Genomic DNA, 19,111 nt, shown 5'->3' with positions numbered 1-19,111 from the left:
GTGACCAGTCACTTCAAAGTGCCTATTATTGGATCCTAGCTCCAGGCAGCCCCAAGTCTTGAACTAGCCTGTCACTGTTTGGGGCTGAGGCTGACAATCAAGCTGCTTCTCAGCTCTGGGTCTCAAACCAGCCCAGTGGTGTTCAGGGCTGAGACTGACAATTAGCTATTTGTTAGATCTGAGCTCAGAGAGCCCCAATATTGGGGCTCCCCCTGCCTGATCCCTAGGGAATGGTCTGGGGACAACCCTGTTTCATGATTGGGTTCTGAGGAATTTTATGCTTCATCTCAAATAATGTGCATCCTGGAGGATGCACAATGTTTGGGATGGGGCAGAAAATTCCAGAAATCCCAATGGTTCCATTGTTTTAACATATGCCAGGGCCTAAGGCACCTTAATGGGAACCTGTTTATCAGAGGGTAGGCACTTCTAGAAAACAAAGCCATTCTAAGGTGACTCAGACTGAGCATCCAGAATCACTGGTCACTTTTGCCATTCTCTCCGACTTTCTAGCACGGTGCTTTAACTACCGTGCCACAGGTTAGACATTACCTAGTCACTTTTTCAGTGTTCCTTTTTAAGCTGACCCCTGGGCAGCTGAAAGAGGGAGTTATCTAGAGCCAGGAGGAAGAGAGCAAAGTACAAAGGTGCACAACTCAGTGGGTGTGTCTACACAAGATGCTACTGTGCATTTATTTAGTACTTGTATTAACAAGTACTAAGTAAATGTGCAGTAAACGGAGTTCTCTATATGTCTCTCCTTCCAATTTATCCAATTTATATTAAGTAGAAGATGCAGTAGTTAGACCACTATACTGGGAAGTAAAAGATGTAGGTTCATACCCAAAGGACAGCTAGAATCTAAGTCTTCTACTTCCTAGGGGAGTGACCTAACCACTAGACTATTAAGTTGAAATATGAGAGGGCCCTCTTCTTCTTTGCCAGGCCACAATTTTGGGACTTATACTTAGGTACATGTGTACAGAGCCATGAACCTGCCCAGCCAGAGCATAGCTTACGGCACATGGAATAGGATTGCAAACTGCTTAAGTACCAAAACTGGGAGTTACATGGCTGGGTAACTGCCATATGGGAGTATAAAATGAAATAGGATTCTGACCCATGTGTTAGTGACCAGAGACCCAGATAAGTCTTGGCAGCCTTTTCAGGATGTCATAGACTTTGGCTCCAAATAGGTGGTGCACACGTTGACAGACAGATGTGTCTGCGCACCACAAAAGGAAGTCTCCAGCTGCCATCATTCATTGTCTCCTTCCTTTAGAATGGTGGGCAGGCCTCTCACACCTGGTGGGGAACATGGGTCCTCTTCTCTGGCCATTGTAATCTGTTCTTCTGCTCTTGGCCCAGGTCTGCAAAGTGGTTCTTGAGCGTGCTGGATAGGAGATCTAGGAACAGGGTGAAATACTGTCTACATTGTGAGGTGGGCAGCAGTCAGTCTTTTCCATATGGTGTAACTGGTTCTTCCCCCTGGCCATTGTAGGCCTCTTGTATTAGCTACCTTCCTCCACTTTGGACATTTCTTTCTGCTTCGTTGATTTGATGAAGTTCTTATGTTCCTCTACACTTCACAGTCAATATACTGTGAAGTCAATATACTGTGGAGTCAGAAGCGGACTGGCCAAGTTCGCCGATGACACCAAACTTTGGGGCAAAGCATCCACACCAGAAGACAGGCAGGTGATCCAGGCTGACCTGGACAGGCTTAGCAAGTGGGCGGACGAGAATCTGATGGTGTTCAACGCCGATAAATGCAAGGTTCTCCACCTTGGGAAGAAAAACCCACAGCATCCTTATAGGCTCGGCAGTGCTATGTTGGCTAGCACTATGCAAGAAAGAGACTTGGGGGTCATCATTGACCACAAGATGAACATGAGCCTGCAATGTGATGCTGCGGCTAGTAAAGCAACCAAAACGCTGGCTTGCATCCATAGATGCTTCTCAAGCAAATCCCAAGACGTCATTCTCGCCTTGTACTCAGCCTTAGTGAGGCCGCAGCTGGAGTACTGCGTCCAGTTTTGGGCTCCACAATTCAAAAAGGATGTGGAGAAGCTTGAGAGAGTCCAGAGAAGAGCCAAGCGCATGATCAGAGGTCAGGGAAGCAGACCCTACGATGACAGGCTGAGAGCCCTGGGGCTCTTTAGCCTGGAAAAGCACAGGCTCTGGGGTGATCTGATGGCCACCTATAAGTTTCTCAGGGGTGACCACCAGTATCTGGGGGAACGTTTGTTCACCAGAGCGCCCCTACGGATGATGACTAGGTCGAATGGTCATAAACTACTTCAAGACCGTTTCAGGCTGGACATAAGGAAGAATTTCTTTACTGTCCGAGCCCCCAAGGTCTGGAACAGCCTGCCACCGGAGGTGGTTCAAGCGCCTTCATTGAACACCTTCAAGAGCAAACTGGATGCTTATCTTTCTGGGATCCTATGACCCCAGCTGACTTCCTGCCCTTTGGGCAGGGGGCTGGACTCGATGATCTTCCGAGGTCCCTCCCAGCCCTAATGTCTGAAATCTATGAAATACCTATTTTAGCAGCCCCTTGCTCACTTACATGCTTCCTTCATGAATCCAGAAACTGGTGGAATCCGATTATTTAGTACCTTCCCTTGCAGCAAGGCAGTTCATCAAGCCTAATCTGGACCTGGGTGGAGGTCAAGTTCCTTGTTTGAGCAAATGCCCCACAGGTGCAGGCAGGTGCTACCTGAAGAGTTGGCAGCAGCACTGGCAAGGCATTATTTTTCAAACACTGTGGGGTCTTCCTTGTACAATACCCGTAACAGCACAGAAAACCCACCTGTCTGCCTGTCTTTGCTAGTGAAGTCAGCTAGCTATCTTCTTCATTCCTCAACTGCTTTTATCGCTTCAGCCAATAGCAACCTATATACTTATGAAGGCCTATATGTTTATGAAGGACTTGCACATAGCCTAAGTGACTCAAACCTTTCCACTTCACTTTGTTTATTAATAAGTGGTCTAATGGAAATACTGTACCATATTTTCTCACATATAACCCTTACCTTTTCCTACAAAACCAGCTGGGGAAAAATGAAGCATGTATTGTATGTGAGGAAATGGGCTCCCCAAAGGTCCAAAAATTTGGTAGGGAGAGGAGAGTTAGAGTAGTGGTAATGTTAATTGCTGCAGCTCCAGGAACCATGGCAATTAACGCTGCCACTGCTTTCTTCCCTTCTTTCTCACTTACCCCCCACCACCAAATTTCCTCTGGGGAGCCCAGCCCCAAAATTGCATGCCAGATACCAGAGTGCTGGGTCCTACCCTGGGTACTGATTTTAGAGTCATGTGTTGGGGTGGGCCTGGTACTAGTTCAGGACTGCTGTTTGGGACACATGAGTCCAAGCTGTCCAAGTTCAGAAACTGCACTTGGCTTCAGAGCCAGCATGGGGTCCTGGACTCACCATGTGAACCCAGCATTGGCATACTGCACCAAAGTCATGTGGCAGGGCCCAATCCTGCACAACATGGCAGGTTGTGATCCGCAATGCTGGTGCTGGGACTGCACAGTGAGTCTGAGACCCCACACTAAATCTGAAGACACATGCCAAGTCTGACTCAGCTCACAGCCCCAGAGCCAGTACATAGTCCTGGACTTGGCATGCCAGGACCCTTGATCCATGGCCCCACTGTGTGGCCTCAGTGCCTTTGGACCAGAGGTGTGCAGGCTTAGGACCAGTGCATAGCCCCGCCATGTCGCCCCCAGTCTCAGAGACCCCAGACCATAATCACTTACCTGTACACCAAGGTAATTCCTTTTGTTTTTTCCCCCCTTCTTGAGGCCTTCCAAAAATAGGATGTGTACTGTATACAGGGGCATGCTATATGCAAAAATATGGCACTCTACTGCTGTGACTTCAGAAACCCTGTTTGAGTTCACACACTAGCAAACTATTCTGAAGGGCATTCTAGCTCAGTCTGCAGTCAGACCTAGATTTCAAACAAACCAAAAGCAGCAAACTAGCACAAGAGTCCAACAGGAATTTTCCTAGTGTCAGAAAGTTTCCCTTTGCTCCTTACCATCTCCCTGCAGAGTTGCTTTAGTGGCAACAAAGAAAAATTACCCAAGATAAACTCACTGGGTATCTAAATCCTCTCAGCTGTGTAAGTCTCTCAAGTGTATAGGTTTCTGCATCCACAGTACATCAATGTTAAAAATTTCATATGCTCAAAAATCAGGTAATGGAAAATGTCCTTGTGGTTACATTAATTTGTTCTAGTTGTAATGTAAGGTCAGTTCCTTGATAGTGTAAGCATACCACCTCTGAAATCCCTGCAGTGACTAAGAATGCCTTTGTCATTTCACTTCTTTCTTTTCATTTTTACATTGCTTTGTCAGATGGCAGGTGGGAACTGTAAAATATATAGCATGTGAAACTTGACTGAATTGACATTGCTATGGTGATCTTTTTATGCCAGTTCAAGATCAATCAACACCTTAGGTTTTTGATTTCTGTGTTTAAGCTTCAACCTTAATGGTACAGTTATAAGAACTTCTGCATTTTAATAAGAGCATTTCTGCCTACTGAATTTCTGAATAAGAGTAGCTGTGTAATAATTCTCAGCCTCGTATGTACAGCAAATGGCACTGCTTTATTTGTAACAGAAGCTCTTTGCAGGAAGTCTGGGTGGACCTTTAATCTCTTACAAAATGGAAGACCTCTTTTAAGTTCAACCACTTAACTCTAAATAGCAAGAGCTGATTCTAGGTGTTGGTGAGATCTGAGTCTTTAATTCACTATTGAGCTATGCATTATTCTTCATGCTGAAATAGTGGTATATAACACATTAAGAGTTTAAGTATTGATCTGGCACTGTTATAAGGCTCTAACATAAACTGTCAATGGCCATTTATGCTCAAGATCCATAAACTGTCAACTACACAAATCAACTAAAAAGAACACATGCTGGAATAATTACAAATCCACACGCTCTGTGATTCTTTGATAGAATAGTATATAACCTCAAAATCCTTGGAGGTTTTTTTACAGCATACAATGTTGCTGATAAACCAACACTATTGCCTTGTTTGTGTATAATATACAGCACTGCTAGTGCAGTTTTGAGGTATCTGAGAGTCAGAAGATGTGCTGTTTTTATTTTTGTCATTGAATTTTTATATGAACTTTAGCAAGTCATTTCCCTTTTTTCCCCCTTTTTATTCCATCTGAAAAGTAGAGATGATAATATTGACATGCCTCTGTAAAATGCTTCAGGAATCTTAGATGAAAAGGTATCATATCAAATATATGATCAAAGCAGAGTTTACAGTACAAAATCTGAATCTGATTCTAGATTAGTGCTTTCATTGCCATAGCAAAGGGGAGGGGGTGAGCAGGGCGACCACCCCGGGTGCCAAAGTGAAGGGGTACCAACAAGCACTGCCCAGCCAGGGTGGGGTGTGGGACACAGCCGTGAGCGACTCATCTGGAAGGGTAACAGGGGACGGCATCTCCCGCAGCTGTGTGCACTCCTGGGCAAGCATGGAGGTGAGTGTGTCCCCTGCATCTGTGCGTAGGGCGAGGATGGGCTGCTGCTGAGGGGTTTGCCCTGGACACCAAACTTCATTGCTATGGCACTGAGCACTTTCCCAGTATTTGGAGGTACTTTGGATGCAAGATTTTTGTTTCAGCACTTAATACAGAGAAAGAGACATGGTTGTGCTATTAGGCTCTGACCTGGAATGCTCAAATTCAGGATTCAGGATTGTTTCAGTATTGGATTTTTATTCGTGTATATCTCTAGTATAAAGCAGTGTTGCTTTTAATATAGTGGAATCTCTTCATAAAGCACTATTTATGTAATTGTTTTTAATACTATAGCTTGCCATTAAATATCTGCAGTTGAAAATATGTGAATAGACATGTCATGGTTAAATCCAGACATGGACTTTGTATTAGTAACATTGTGTGTTTCTTTAATTTGTCTTTCAGCAACCCAGTGCAAGCATGGCGCAGTTTATGACACCTGTGGCCCTGGATGTGTCAAAACATGTGACAACTGGAATGAGATTGGTCCATGCAACAAGCCGTGTGTTGCAGGTTGCCACTGCCCAGCAAATCTAGTGCTTCACAAAGGAAGATGCATCAAGCCAGTCCTCTGTCCACAACGGTGACGTTAGTTTTATCTTCAAGGACTGTAATAATGGTGTCTTTGATACCTTTGAAACTCACAGCCAATGAAGGACTGCAATGTTTGTATGCAGATTCTGCAAAGTACACACACCTTCACAAAATGTGTGTGTGTGTGTGTGTCTGTGTATTTATATGTGTCTATATACACACATGAGCATGTATAAAGATAAATAAGAATATACTGTGTGTACATAGATGTACATATCTATACACAAGTACACAATATATATAAATACAAGACATGTATTTATATATATGTGTGTACTTACACACAAATATACACAATTTATATATACCATAGAAGGATGAATTATTATATGTATATTTTTTGCTATAAAATTTATGTATTATTATTTCTAGGACTCTAATCTATAAGCCGTTTGAGTCATTGTATAAATAAACCAGGTGTTTTTAATATAATATAATGGCATGAAAATCTATTGAATGAGTTTGCCATTGCATAAGCTTGTAGTTTCCAAGGAAACTTTTCTAGGGCCATAGCATTGCCAGACTGGATTAGTTTCAACAGAGACCTTGGATTTATAGTTGTACAGGAAAGACATTCCTCTGGAGATGGAGGATTTATCTACGAATATTTTGTGTGTACCTCAGAGCTGCTTAGTGATTGGTGACAGTGCTTAATGATGGCAGAGAAAGCTAAGGATACTTTATTGAATCACTGTAAAAAAATATTTCTAAACTCAATGGCCAAATGCCAGTAAAGAGATTTTTTTTTTTTTGGAACATAACTAAAGAATCAGTGGACAGATTTTCAAAAGTGCCCTGTGCCCAGCAGCTCTGATTGCATATATGGCCACTTATGTTTAATAAGTACCCCCATCTGTGATGTTATATGTGGTATTACCTGGGAAAAAGACAATAAAAATCCTTAAAAATTACACATGAAACTTTTAGTCCTCTTAACATGTTTTACAACGTTATTGTTTAATACATCCCTTAAAATGTTTTCAGATAATCAAAGCCCAGTGGCATATACTTACAAATACTGTGAATTGAAAGTTCACATGCATAATGTGATTTCGGTGCACATGAATAGTTAAAATAATGTTTAGGTACTTTTTTACGTAACTTTTACCTTCTTAATAACTCATTAAATAACTCTAAGTAGAAAACAAAAATAGATTTAAAAACCCCCAACTGCACAAAAAGAGTAGAAAATGATACATGGTGAACAGACATTTATTTTCATATTTGGCTGTTTCATCAGTCTTCATGAACTTGCAGGATTTACCTGTTTTTGAAGTCATTGTAATGCAGTCATATGGGATAGACCAACCATTATTAAATAAACTATATAGCTTTCTCAAGCCTAATCTATTTGGAAACCTGTGAGAGAGCTTGATTGGATGTCTAGTAAAGTCAATACTTCAATTCTTTGGGCATTGAATTTGGATGTATAGTGAAATAATTGTTCCCCACAGAGCTACTGCCTCACAAGTTGAACTAAAATTGCATGTCATAGAGTCTTAGAAAAATTCAGAACTTTTATTCTACTTCACTTCAAAAATGGCTTTATTAATTTCAGTTAGGTCTGAGTAAGCAAGTTCCACGGTTTTGAGTTATAGAAACTGTTCATAATGTTGTCATAAGAGAAGCTGTTGTGTAAGCACGTATATCATGACATCGTAAGATGCCAAATGCTGTGGCATAATAACTACCGAAGATTTCCATGAATGCTTGTCCAAAATTAAAATACCCTAATTTGGTCTTTTTGGCCATGTCCATATGAGTGTAGACGTTTGTTTCCCCCGGGGACAACTAGCCGCAGCACAGTTTTCACTGCCGCTAGTTGTCCCTGGGGAATGCCTGTGCCACGCGCCTTCTGGCATGTGACAGGTTACCCCGGGTGGGGTAGGGGAGGCTGGGGCCAGCCCTACCCCACCCGGCGCCTTACCTGGGATCCTAGGGGCCTCACAAGGCTGCAGCAGTAGTGATCCTACCACTTGGAGCCTGGCTGGCAGCTGAAGTGTGGCTCTGGCTGGCCAGATTCCAGTTTTGAGTGGCACACACTGTCCCCACTTGCACCACTCTGCTCCACCTTTCTTTGTGCGGATTTTTTGATCTCTGGATATCCAGGGGTCAAACCCCCCCAGCCCCTCTGCATGGTGTTCCCTTGCATCATGGAGAACAGCTGAATGTGCGTTATGTGGCATCACAGATGTGTCTGCGGTGCCCTGTACCTCACAGCCGCACTCATCTGGACATGGTCTTTTGTCCCTTTTGTGTTTATTTTCCCAGAACATTCAAATACATAAGTTTTCCTGACAAAAATGTTTTCAGAAAGCAAATTTGAATGCCACACATATAAATGTTCTTGGAAACTGAACTGTAAATATCCAAATGACCATCACATCAGGGAACAAAAGCAATATTATATGACATCAAAAAATTTAATCAAGCAGCTGAAATTCAAGGCATAGGCAGATGTAACATTGGTAATAATTACAAAGGGTGCCAATATAAGCTATTATGATGTAATCATTATAACTGTACGATTATGTAGCAATGCACGTCATTATAACTGTATGATTCTGCAGTAATGCTACACAATTACATAGCAGAAATGGTGCAACTTTAATGCAGGGCCGGACACAGGCATGGGTGAACTGGGCAGCTGCCCAGTGCCTGGAAAGAAAGGGGGCCCGAAAATGGTAATTTAAAAATTATTATTATCATTATCTCTGGAGAAGTGGGGCCTGATACTAAAAGTTTGCCTGGGGCCGCCAGGAGTCTAGGTTCAGTGCTGCTTTAACGCTGTTTCTTTCGGCATTAATTTAGCATTTAGCCAGCTTTTGTCACTAGAGGATCAAGATCATAATATCTGATGTGTACTACTCCTGAGTGGCAGCTCTGTCCCCTTTTAAAGAGGTTAAAAGGTACATTTGTCCATAGCCTTAGAATATGTGTGAGGGCCCTCTACAGTAAATACATGAAGTGATATTTGCTAATTAATTTTGAATATCAACTAGACCTGAAGAAATTGCAGTCTTCTTGAGACATTTCACGGCAAGGAAAAAGGGCTAAATCATTTACTATATAGTTTGCCCAGATTTGGTATTGCTTTGGGGTTTTTTTGTTTTTGATTTTTTTTTATGTATACATCAGTACAACTTACTAAAAATATAAATAAAAATACATGCAAAAATCAACTGAACAGATACCCGCTTTATATGATGAATAGTACATGTCTCTCTTGATCTTTTACCAGGTCCCCTGGTCAGAGTTATCACAGTAAATAAAGCTAAATGGGCACATCCTCAGCTGGTATGAAACAATATGGCTCCACTGAAGTCAATATAGGTTTGCTAATTTACACCAGCCCAGGATGTGACCCAAAGAATCTATGATACGACAAACTTTTTTTCATCCTTGACCATTTAATTCTGGAGCTTGACCTAGGTGTCATCTCTGATTACCAGAGCTCTGTTTATCTTGGACATATCCTCCAAACTTAGAGGAAAACCCTGTATTCTAATAAGATAGAAGAGCCTTGGAATAGATTTATACCTCTAAGCAGTCTGACCACATCCCTCTGGAAAGAGTGCTGACAGCTGCCCTTTTGGGCTCTTACAAAAATGGTAGGGCTGAATAGTCTTGGTCACATGTGCTGTAGAGGGGAAAGGGCTATCGCCCTTACAATTTCATTCTGCAGAAATTACACTAGTATATCTGCAGTACCATAAACCCTGCTGAACTATTTAGCATCAGTTTTAGCTGGGCTGAAGAAGCATTTTTCCTTCCCTCCCAAAATACTTCAGGGCTGAAATTTGGGCTCCATTAAAATCAGTATTTCTTAGCTGAGCTACTCAGAGGCACAGCATTCATCTTTTCTTGTATTAGTATGTATTATTCCTAGTACGCTAAAGCTGGAACTTTCCTGTATATGGCTTTGGAAAGGAATTGTTTTTAAATATGCAAAAAGAACCTAGCTATATTAAGATGTTTTATAGTGTACTTTGGATTTTTAAGTATTTATGCTTTGTTAATCAAATCCTAAAATTAAAACTAGATGTTCATATTAAATTTTGAAGTCCAAGCTTATGCCCATCAGAGTTTATGTTGATGCCCATGCTTGTGATGTTTATGCTTATGCTCATCAATCAGTGTGACTTTGCCTTAATCTCTAGAATGCAGTATTTTTCTAGGCAGTGTACATTTCGACCAAACATAATCTAAAATAAAAGTCTCCAGACAGCTTTTAGTAGTCTTGGAGTACTACATTTATCCAGTAGTATTTGGTATTAAGGGTTTGCAGGACTAAAAAAGATGTCTGCAGACTTTTAGTTTAGATCAAAACGTGGAAAACAGAGGTGGGAGTCAAAAGACTTGCATTGTATTAGTAGCTTTGCCAGTGCTGTACTGTGTAGCTGCTGGCGAGTCATTCAATTTCTGCATTTTTACATCAGAAAAGGAAGAAATTGATATTTACAATCGTAAAATCTGTAGCTAAACAAAATTGGTAGAACAGTTGTATATAATCAGTAGAATACAAAATGGCAGCTTACCACTGTAAAAACATCTTCCCTCTGTTAAACAGTCCACATTTTTGCCACTGGCATTATTAAAAAAGATCGCTCAATTTCTGGAACATTTGAGAACATGTGTATGGTTGTCTTTTGCTATGTCACATTTAATCTGCAGATATTGTGAACCACAGAAAAGAAAAAGTATTCAAAGGGAGTAATTTGATTGTATGGCAATCCTTTGTAGATATTTCAACATTTCCTGGAAGGCCTTCCAAAAAATTAGGACTGTGCTGAAATTGACAGAATGGAAAATGAAAGTGTTCTTAATGTACTACTCAAATGTAGCCATTTCTTTGTATAAGAGGAAAAATTCCCAGTGGAGGCCTTAAAAGAAATAACTTAATTTCCATGGTTTAGGAGAGAACTAATATGGTCTTTCATCTGCTAAAAATGGGCTTCAGGTGCCAGGAAAGAAGTATGTTCCCTTATTCGGGGTCTTTTGGGGTCCATTGTATTGCAAAATATGTACCATAACAGATGACATGGAAAGCAATTTTCCAGAAACATATATAACCAGAAGAATAGAAGTGGCAGATTTAATTAACATAACGTGGCATTGTAGCAGTAAGATGTTTCAGAATTGGGAACTCCTTGCAGGTTTATTAGCCTGAGATGACTTGAAGCAAAGGAATGTTACTTGACCAACAGTTTGGAGTGAATTTCATTACAGGGGAACAAAAAGTTGGATGTTTCTTCTGTGTTCTCTGATTCCATCCTTTTAGGAAGTCTCTCCCATCTGCGAGAGAGAGATATGTTTCTGCTCCTAAACTGTTTGTTTTCTTGAAAAAGCCATATGCCTGTACAGGTGCTGGAAATATTTTTTGTTTTCTTCCTTCTTTCCTCATCAGTGGAATCGGTTGTTCGTATTATGTATTCTTAGCATGCTCATCACTAGAGTCTCCAGCTATAGTACATAATGATGGCATTGAATTGTCCATAGTAGACTCTGTAATGGACTCCAAACCATAGTCTCATAAGGCTTTGGTTCTGTGTACAGAAGATGATGATGCAATAAGAAAAGGAATCTAGAGAATCAGTAGAGGAAACTGAAGTGAGGGGGAGAAAAATGAGAAAAGAGAAGCCAGTAATTCAGATCAGAGAACTTGGGGTATATCCTGATTCTTAGGTAACTTCTCTTCTCTCTGAACGGATGTTCTGATGTTGATTTAAGGGTTCTGACCAGACATAGGTTAAGACATCTGAAATTAAGGAAATGACCTATATTGTCTGGACTAAGATGAGACATACCTATAGAATTTGAAAAGTGCTCTCTGGTGCTACAAACCTTTTGAATATTTCAATGAACATAAACCAACTGCCAGATATACCACAGTGATTATAAATGTTGTAAATATGTATTTATAACTAGTAGCTGGATTTGAGAGAATTAGAATTTTTCTTTCCTCAACTAAACACTCACAAGTGTTTTTTTCCACATAATAGGTCTGACTTTGAAACCATTATATTGTATGAAAAGCTGTTACGCATTTTAACAATTGTAAAAGAGATTTTAAATATAGATTTATAAACCTGCATAATTGTTTGTGCAATTTTTAAACTGCTCCTTAAACTATGCCAATCAGTGTTGAGGACTTTGGATTATGGCAGGAAGAGAGGCTGAGTAAGTAAAGAATACTTACTGGATTTATATCTTGGCCTCTTGTGGGCTAAGAACAAGTGAAGTATCCTCACTTGATGCCTGCATAATTTAGCGTTTCATTAATATTAGCATAGGGGTTGTGTTTTTAGTTTTGGGGGTTTTTTTGCACATCAGATTGAAATTTTAGGCCAGACACTTGTGATTTATTTGCTATAGTGGTAATAATACCAGAGAAAGTATGTGAAACCTCATTATGGACAGTTATGCCCATAAGGAGAATTTCACCTTATAACCAGTCAGCAGGTAGCTGGCACTTTAAGGATGCAAGTGAGTACTCCCATTCACTCAAATGGGACACCTTACACCATGAGTGATAAACCTGTGCTTAAGGGTTGTGTTGTATAGGAGCTAGAGTGTTCAGATCTGGAAAGATCAAGCTCTAGACTCTTGGCCTTTGTGGGTGCTTGTACACATGACACCATTATCATGTACACGTGATGTAAATATCACTTTGTGTTGCTTAAAGGCATCACACTGTACACGTGCAATAATTTTGGGGGTTTTAAGTGTTTAATGAGTTTGCATCGTTGCAAACTAAACTATTTCCCAAGATAGTTTAGTTTACAATATTGCACATTTTAACAATGCAGCTGTCAGTGTGCTCCCCAGCCACGGGAGAGGAAGGCAGGCTTCACTGGAAAAAAAAAAGAGATTGGGCCCTTCACTGCTCCTGCCTTCAGCAGGCTCCTGTGGCCGACAGGGGCCACCCAGGAACAGACTGGCTTGCCCCTGGGGCAGCGCACGAAGGTGGCAGAAGGGCAGCTGGGTTTGCTGGCAGCTGGAGAAAGTGGCAGAGACAGTGCACGGGGTACTGGAAGCCTGAGCAGGCTGCTAGCTTGCTGGGTGCTGCCCCAGCTCAGAGGCATCTGATCCAACACGTCCCTGAGCCTGCCCAGGCTCCCAGTGCCCCATGCACCATCCCTGCTGCCTTCTCCAGCCACCAGCACACCCGGCCGTCCTCCTGTCACCTTTTCATGCTGCCCCAGGGGCAAGCTGGATGTGCGGGGATGGTGCACGGGGCACTGGAAGCCCAAGCGGACTCAGAGAAGTGCTGGATCGGGTGCCTCTGAGCTGGGGCAGCACTCAGCAAGTTAGCAGCCCGCCTGGGCGGCCCTGCACCCTGTGCATCATCCCCTCTGCCTTCTTTTGTCTTTTGATGCCAGCAAACCCAGACACCCTTCTGCCACCTCCCTGCACTGCCCCAGGGGCAAGCAAATCTGTTCTTGGGCAGCCCCAGGCATCCTGCTGGGCACATGAGCCTGCTGAAGGCAGAAGCAGCCAGGGCCCAATCCTTTTTTTTTTTTTGTTGCTTTTTTGAAGGAGCCTGCCCACCTCTCTCATAGCTGAGGGGGAGGGGGCAGTGAGCTGCCAGTGGGCTGAGCATCCCCTGAGCTGCCCTGGTCCTTCCCTCCACAGTGGCATCACCCCCTGGGGCCATCTGAGCAGGCTGCTAGTGGGCCGGGTGCTGCCTCAGCTCGGGGTTGGGGAAGAGTTGGATTGAGCTGGGTGCTGCCTCCAAGCTGGGGCAGCACCTGGCCTGCTAGCAGCCTGCCCAGGTGGCCTCAGAGGGCACCGCCGCCACAGAGGGAAGAACTGGGGGCCCCTGCAGCTCAGGGGCTTATCAGCCGACCAGCAGCTCACCCTTTGGCCACGGGCAGGCTCTGGCTCCAAAAGAAAAAAAAGATCAGGCCCCTCGCTGTAATGTGACAGGAAAATTAAAACACTTTAGTCCTCAGGGTTTTATACTATGCCCCACCATTTCAATTTAGGGGGCATAGAATATAATAAAACCTTGAGGACTAAACCCCTGGCATGTGTACAAGTGCCCAGTGATACCATGATACTTCAATGTTTTGTCATTATTTCCATACTTCAATCTTTTTTATAAGCAAGTTGCTGTCTGTTGCTCGAATATTACAACCCTGGGTATGTCTAATATTTGGTTGGAGAGAGTATTACTGGTGATTTTAATGTATCCTTAATGAAATCCTATATCTAATTTACAGCCTTACTTTATTTTTCATAAGACCCCAATAAAGTCACTCGTAGTATGAAATTAGAATAGCATCATTATGGCTTTAGCAGGGGACTGTTTAGGGATTTACAGTAGTATAAGTGATCCGTGGAACTAAGCATGCTGCTATAAGTCATCAGTCTTTTAAAAAATTACTCAGCTAATAAATGATTACTGGCTGTTTGCTTCTTGCTAGTTGTAGGCCTCTAGTAATTGCCTATTGGAATTAAAAAGTGTCTCAGTCCAACTCAGTGGGCACATCTACACGTGAATTAATGTGCCATAATTACAGTGCATTAAGTTAGTACCTGTACTAACTTAATGTGCAGTAATCAGTGCTACTGTGCAGTATCACTGGCACACATCTTCTAAGTGATGCTAATGCGTAGTAGATTAATTCTACTGCACATTAGCGCATTAGCATGGATTTTGCTGTGACGTGCTAATGAGCAGCTGAATTAGTCTATTGTACTTTTAGAGTCTTGTGTAGACACACCCAGTGTATATAACTCGAAACCATTATTCTTATTGTGGCAAAATTGTCATGTGTGTGTAAAGGAAACAATTACATTGAAATTTAAAATAAATTTGCTATATTTGCCTTTTATTCTTGAAGGTGACACATAAATGAACCTCAGCGAATGTAGTAAGGAAGAAGAAATGGAAAAGAGGATTGTTAAAAAAGAACAATATTTAGTTCCAGTATTAAATTCTTCATGGACTTGAAGCCAGTGGAAAAAAACAATTCAGTAGCATCAGTGGTTGTTAGATCAGGTTCTCCTTGTGGATGTGTAGTAGTGCAGTTGTACAGTTACAATACCATGCTGCCTGGAAGAGATGTAGCAAAAAAACGTGCAGGAGGAAAAAGTGCTTCCTTATTTTAAGGCGATTAAGTGTTTTCAGGTTTAAGGCATAAGTGATGAGGGGTCTAAAGTCTACCATTGCTGAATGCTGGGCTTGATTTTCCTCATACTTACAAAAGTTGTAAATTATAAGTCACTTCATTGGAATCTATAGTGGTATGCTGGTGTCAACTCTAGAGAACGAAGCCTTTTTGCTGGTCTCCCTACTGGTTTTAAGTAACTGCTACTCTGTAAGTGTTGAAGGGAGGAAGATGGAGAGTAATGACAGCATGCAGTACATCTTTCCAGTATTTAAAGCTGTTAATACATGTCTGGGTAACTTGAAATATTTTTATGCAATTTGGGGAGGGTGCCCAGTAGCATCAAGAAACATTTTTGTATAATGTTTATACTTTGATATTTAAAGTCGCTCTGCCTTTTCATGCTAGAATGTTAAGAGCGTCACCTGAAGTGGATTCATGTTAATTTAAGTATTTGAAATTCTAATAAATCTCCTCCTACAGTATGTCACAATGTATATCTGTTGAATTTCAAAGTGATCATGTAGTTTAATGTATCTGATAGGTTTGCAAAACTGTAAAGCAAACACCGTGACATTGATTATATGGCTTGTTTTCAAGCATTTATACAGTTTTGGCAAAAAATATTGTATTAATATAATTTTGTAAGAGTAGGATTATGATGAGGATGTTTGTAAAGACATTATTTATTCCCTTATAAACTTAATATTTATTATCTTTACAATGAAAAAGTGGTTGCCTGATTATTTGTTACCCATAGCCTACAACACCTTTTTATATTGTCAACACACAGGTAAAAAAGAACCACCACACCTTCCAGTCAATGATTGATTCTATTTTCAACCCAAGATTCTGGAGAAATACTATCACATTCTGTAATGGGATTTATGTATCCATCCACAGAAAGAGGAGAAGATAGTGTATTCCACTGGTTAGGACTCTGGATTGGAAGTTGGGAACTTGGGTTCATATTCCTTGTTCTGTGATTAGCAGGGATCCTGGTTTTCTCTGATGAATAAAAATCCCAAATTTCTGGATAGAAAAAAGTAACATGAAATCCACATTTTTCCATTATTAAAATGAAACACCACTATATATATATAGGTTTATATATAGTGGTGATTCATTTTAATTGTTGAAAATATGGATTTTTGTTTACTTTTTAAATATAAAAATTGGGGATTTTTTTTTTAATCTGAGAAAACCAGGATCCCTGGTGATTAGGCTGTTAGGTGCCCTTGGACCAAGTCATGCCACTGTTACATGCCTCAGTTTCCCCACTTGTGATTTGAAAGCTGGGCCTGAAAAGTCTCTCATAGACATGATCTAGAGCTTTGCATACTCCTGTTAGTTTCAGTGGCCTTGGATCAGCTCCTGTAATTGATGCATATTCTTGTCCTTTGTAAAGAAGGAAAAAGACCTACCCTACCTCAAAGGGAATGTATGAATTAGAAGCCTTGAAGGCCACAGCTGACAGTGTTTAAGGGAACAAATCTTTGAAAGGAAGCAATGAGGTAGTTCAGGGACCCTTGATGTTACTTCCTACCTGAAGTAGGAGGATTTTTGCCTGTAGCAGCTGGATGGCAGAGAAGGTAGGAGACAGTGTTGGAGCAGAAATAGAGGGGTTGCTTGCTTGCACCCTGAGGGTGTGGAATAACTGTCATGCTTTGCTGCGTACATCCCATTGACTGTACTTGGGCTGCCTCAATATTAGAAGACAGTATCGATAGTGTAGATATTTAGATCCTGTCCTCCCCCTCCCCACACCTTTTCCCCCTCCCACAAGGACCCTGTCTTCTCATTCAGTCAGTGCACAGCCCTCATCCAAAATAAAAGACTTAATTTTTCTCTGAGCACTTAAAATCTGAGGGCTTTACAAACATTAATGCAGTGAAAGAACTGACGTAAAGGGTGCTGAAGAATGGTCTAATTTTGTGTGCCTCACTTGAGAGTACTTGGCACTTGTACATCACTTGTTATGTTCAAAGCACTGCTCCTATTGACTTCACTTGCAGCTGTGAGTGTTCAGACCTTCAGTGAATCAGTCCCCAAGTGTCTCAGGTCAGGCACTTAGAAAATGAAGAACTCTCTAAGAATAACTGCCTGTGAAAATCATTGGCCCAAATGACTTCCTAGTTATACGTAGCAACTTTAGTTAAGGGGCATGGATAGTATCTAAATCTCCAGGATGGCACTCAGCTTTTCTAACCACACAATTGTCCTCTTGTCTTCCTCAGCACCTTCCAGCTTCCCCAGTACATGAAGCAGGGGCCATACACACAAGCAGGCCCATTCAAGGTATAGCCTGGCTTCTTCACTGAGTGCATTTATCCTATGCATACAATTAAGAATTGGTTTTGGAAGTTGGGAAGTGAGAAAGGAAAGTTGACAAGGAAAGCCAATATGAGTAGTGGGGCTTGGGAAATTGCAAAATGACACATTTGAGTCCTTATCTATTGCCATATACTATTTCAGCTCTGTTGTCTTATGTTACACAGTTAAGCTTCAGAACTGGGTAGAAGCCTGCCTTTACCTCTTACTCCTGAGTCATGTTTTCACACCAAATTGGGTTCCTCCTGAAAGCTGACCCTTTTCTCCAGTCAATACTTCTGAAAATCAGGCCAAACACTTATAATAGCTGCCACTGTCCTGCTGCAGCTGTATGATAGAAATAGGTTTGGGTATTTGGACCAGTCAAATAAAGACTGGTCAATCGACCAATCAAATATCAGTCAAAAATTGTAAAAAATTGCCAATAGGTCCAAATAATACGAAGAAAACCACAAATTTTCCATTAAGAAATGTGTCAAAAACAATAAAAATCATATTTCTGTGAAGAAAACTACAAAAAAGTAGGGGTTGGGGTTTTTTTGGTTTTGTTTTTGTAAAATTGCTATAATCTTTGACCCATCAAAAATTATGTAGTCAGTTGACCAGTTAATTGACCGGCTTGCCAACCCTATGTGGAAAACTGAATTTTGTAACATTTACTTTCCTTCAGTGTATCAAGGCTGTCTGTTCCCATTAATGTTGATATTTTTGTTATATACATGTATTTTAGATCTCTAAATTCATCATAGAAAAGGTTACATAAATATAAGTTAAAATGTTCAAGATGTCAAGGTAATGTGCTGTACACTGTGAAGAAGAAAACTGAACAGACCTTGATTTAAATTAATAAAAACTGGGAATCAGTATGGTGACATAATGCAAGTAATTGTACCACCCTTCATCATGTTCAATCCCTGACTGCAACAGCATATTGTCAAGCGCCCTCTTGTGAGAATTTATAAAATAGCAATGCAAGGTCACAGAAATCAACTGGACTGCCTTGCATAAAGTTGCACAATGTGCATTTGTGTGTGCAACATCAGGATCCAGCAACAGACCTTGCAAAATATGAAACAGCAAGTTAACCTGGAAAAGAAATTATTCTGCAGAGAAGTGCTTTCCCCCGACTGTGGAAAAAAGAAAACTAAATCTATTAATTAATAAAGACTAAATCAAGGGGAAGGTCCAGAACTCCAGTTAAATGATGGGACATGTATTGAAAATGTAAATAAATAATGTATTCCTACCTGTTGAAGCAATGTAGCTGAAGAATGGACAACCAACTTAGTTAAGGGAATATGGGCCTAGAAAGTCTGCCAGACTCCAAGTCAGTCAGACCTGCAATTCCTTCTATGCCCAGTCAACTCTGCTCTAATTCAACATTCCTTATCTCCGAGCATGTCTACACAAGATGTTTACTGCAGAGTAGACTAATTAGCCCCGCAGTAAACATCTCGCATCTACAAGTGCACTGTTATTACTCTGCAGGAAACTAATAAACTCCACAGC

General features: G+C 41.2%; 1 protein-coding gene across 3 annotated transcripts in view; it reads left to right on the top strand.

Annotated features, from left to right (window-relative positions):
- The window catches only part of BMPER (BMP binding endothelial regulator), a 242,062-nt gene extending 226,060 nt beyond the window's left edge, over positions 1 to 16,002 (top strand). For all 3 annotated transcript variants that reach the window (XM_059728689.1, XM_019483425.2, XM_014602611.3), the window contains one exon: positions 5,967 to 16,002. In XM_059728689.1, coding sequence (XP_059584672.1) covers positions 5,967 to 6,148 — 182 coding nt within the window. In that variant the 3' untranslated portion in view covers positions 6,149 to 16,002. The remainder of the gene's footprint in view (positions 1 to 5,966) is intronic.
- The last annotated feature ends 3,109 nt before the right edge of the window (positions 16,003 to 19,111 follow it).

Source organism: Alligator mississippiensis, chromosome 5 (genome assembly GCF_030867095.1).
Source record: "Alligator mississippiensis isolate rAllMis1 chromosome 5, rAllMis1, whole genome shotgun sequence".
Lineage (NCBI taxonomy): Eukaryota > Metazoa > Chordata > Crocodylia > Alligatoridae > Alligator > Alligator mississippiensis.
The sequence above is the reverse complement of the archived record's forward strand: the minus strand, read 5'-3'. Positions and strand labels throughout refer to the sequence as shown.